Source organism: Gallinula chloropus (genome assembly GCF_964237585.1).
Source record: "Gallinula chloropus genome assembly, chromosome: 31".
Classification (NCBI taxonomy): domain Eukaryota; kingdom Metazoa; phylum Chordata; class Aves; order Gruiformes; family Rallidae; genus Gallinula; species Gallinula chloropus.
This window is the reverse complement of record NC_140116.1, coordinates 1712198-1715004: the sequence shown is the minus strand read 5'-3', so window position 1 is coordinate 1715004 and position 2807 is coordinate 1712198. Positions and strand designations below refer to the sequence as shown.

General features: G+C 48.9%; 1 protein-coding gene across 1 annotated transcript; it reads right to left on the bottom strand.

The window, feature by feature from the left end:
* Positions 1-602: 602 nt before the first annotated feature.
* On the bottom strand, positions 603-2442 carry HOXC4 (homeobox C4; the record flags this gene model as incomplete). Its single annotated transcript, XM_084277396.1, has 2 exons — positions 603-958; positions 1899-2442. 2 exons carry the CDS (start codon positions 2440-2442, stop codon positions 603-605), a joined length of 900 nt encoding a protein of 299 aa, XP_084133522.1.
* Positions 2443-2807: the final 365 nt, after the last annotated feature.

Genomic DNA, 2807 nt, shown 5'->3' with positions numbered 1-2807 from the left:
CCCACCACCACCCTCCACCCCCAAATCCTGATTTATATATAATTTTTTAAGCTTTTCCCCTCTCCCCACATTGCCACAAAAGAACTTCGTCTCTCATTGTGCGTTTGTAATAGGGGAGGGGGAGGAAGTAAACCCCACATTCACCCCCCTTTTTAATGATATATATTTTAGCTGCTTGTTTATTCCCCTTCAATATCACCATTTCTCCATTAATTTCACCCAGCAGAACATTTCCCCCTCTGCCTCCCCCCACCCTCCCCATCCCTTCCCCGGCTTTAAAAAATAAATAAACCCCTGAAATGGCGTTAAAAAAACCCTGCAGGTACGGACACCTGGCCTCATGCTATCTGACATGCATCTAAAGCCCGTGGTCTTGGGGGGGACACCCATTGTTGTTTTAATACGCACAGGAGAGGAAAAAAAATTCAATAATAATAATAATTATTATAATAATAATAATAAAAGGAAAACTACGAGGGGAAAGGGGAAGGGACGGGGTGGGGGGAAAGAACCAAAATATATATATATATATATATATTAGATTCTATAAATAATCCAGAGTCATTTGTGTGCGGGTCTGGGGAGGAGGCGAGGGGGGTTGTTTATAACCTGGTGATATCCTCCGTGCGCGGGTCCTGCGCGGCGGCGGAGGGCAGCTCCTCGCCCGCGGCCGTGTTCGCCGGGGCGGCGGGGGCGGTGGAGGCGCTGGGAACCGCGGCCGCGGCCGCCCGGACTTTGGTGTTGGGCAGCCTGTGGTCTTTTTTCCATTTCATCCTCCGGTTCTGAAACCAGATTTTGATCTGTCGCTCCGAGAGGCAAAGCGAGTGGGCGATCTCGATGCGCCGCCGCCGGGTCAGGTACCTGTTATAGTGAAACTCCTTCTCCAGCTCCAAAACCTGCTGCCTGGTGTAGGCTGTCCTGGATCTCTTGGGTTCGCCTCCATTGTAATTGGGATTCACTGGAAAGGAGGGGAAGGAAAACAAAAAAAAAAACAAAACACAAAAAAAAAACCAAAAACCAAAACCAAACCAAACCATAAATCAAACCAAAAACCAAACCAAAAAAAAAAAAAACCAACCCCAAACCGTAAATCAAACCATAAACCAAACCAAAACCCAAACCAAACCATAAACCAACCAAAAAACAAACCAAACCATAAACCAAAACAAAACCAAAACCCAAACCAAACCACAAACCAAACCCCAACCCAAACCAAAAACCAACCCACAAAACAAAAATAAAACAAAAAAAAAACCCCACAACGTAAAAAAAAACCCAAACAAAAAAAAAAAGCAAAAACAAACAAAGAAAAAAATAAGAAAGGAAAGGAGAAAAAAAAACCCAAACCACAAAACCCAAAACAACCAAAAAAACCAAACCAAAACAAAAAAAAAAAACACACACAAGGAAAATCAGCGTGGATGGAGAGAGGGTCGGGAGAGGCGACTGGAGGAGCCGGGGAGGGGGTGGGTTGGTGGGGGGGGGGGGAAGTAATAGGCTAAATAGGTAATAAAGAACTTTGGGCAGCTCAAGAGTTTCTATTCTAATAGGAAGGGGTTTCCCTGGCTCAAAAGACTGAATTATTTATGCACCCCTTACAAAGCTTTCGGAGTTTCACACATACATAACAGAACGAGCCACATGGCTGAGGCTGCCCACAGTAGCTCGGCTATAAAATTTATGGTGGGTGTAATTACCCATTCGGAGTCGTAAATCCAGTTCAATTGTGCTAACCCAAAGACTCTCATGGAAGGGAAGGAAATAAAAAAAAAAAAGAAAAAGGAAATAGAGAGGAGAGAGAGGGAGAGAGAGAGAGAGAGGGGAGAGGCGAGAGGGAGCGAGCATGGTGTGAAAATAAGGGAGCGGAGAGACAGAAGAGGAAAATAAAAGTTGCATACCAGTACTGACGTGGATTTTTTTCATCCAGGGATAGACTATGGGCTGTTTGGAAGCTGTGCTGTTGGGATGGTCGGGGTTTGGCTGGTTGCAGGCTGGAGGGGCTGGGGAAGGAGTGGTGGAGGAGGTGGATAGAGCAGCCTGCTCGCAGAGCTGCTGTGCTTTCTCTGAGAGGTGTTGGCCTCCTGGAGTTTGCCCGTGTCCCCTTTGGAGCGCGGCCGGGTTGCCGGGAGCTTGGAGACCCCCGCAGCTGAACGGGCGGTCGGGGAAGGAGGGTCGTGGCACTGGGTACAGCTCTTGATGGTGATGCTGGTAGCTGGACTCCCTTGTCCGGCTATAATATTCCGGACTGTGGTCTGGGATGTAATTATTTTGCGAATATTCCTCGCATGGAGGAAATTTCGGATCGATGTAGTTAGAGTCCATCAAATAAGAGCTCATGATCATTAATTTCTGGAGTGGAAAATAATTTTTCTCGCTTTGTCGTTTTTCTGCTCCATAAAGCCCTCCTACTAGCTGGCGACCCCGTAAAGTTACTTTCACCATGTGACATCCCCGGCCAATCACACCCGGCAGCCCAGTCCCCGGATAAGGAACCAAAAGCTTCTGCAAAATGTACCCAAATTATGGGGGGGGGGACGTAGGAGTGGGAGTGGGTACGAGGGGAGAGCAAGGGAGATGATGCGCTTCGGTACGGGGTGGTTGGTGGTGGTGGTGGGGTTTGGGGTTATTCCCCCCCCCCCTTTGGGTGGGTTGAGGATGATGGGGATGATGGGGATGATGGGGAAGGGGCGGGGGGGGGTGTGTGTGCACACAATGGGACGCGCGCGCGCACGCACACCCCTTGGGGGGTGGGGGGAGAGGGGGGGATGGGGATGTTGGGGGGTACTGGGCATCCCCCCCCAGATCTG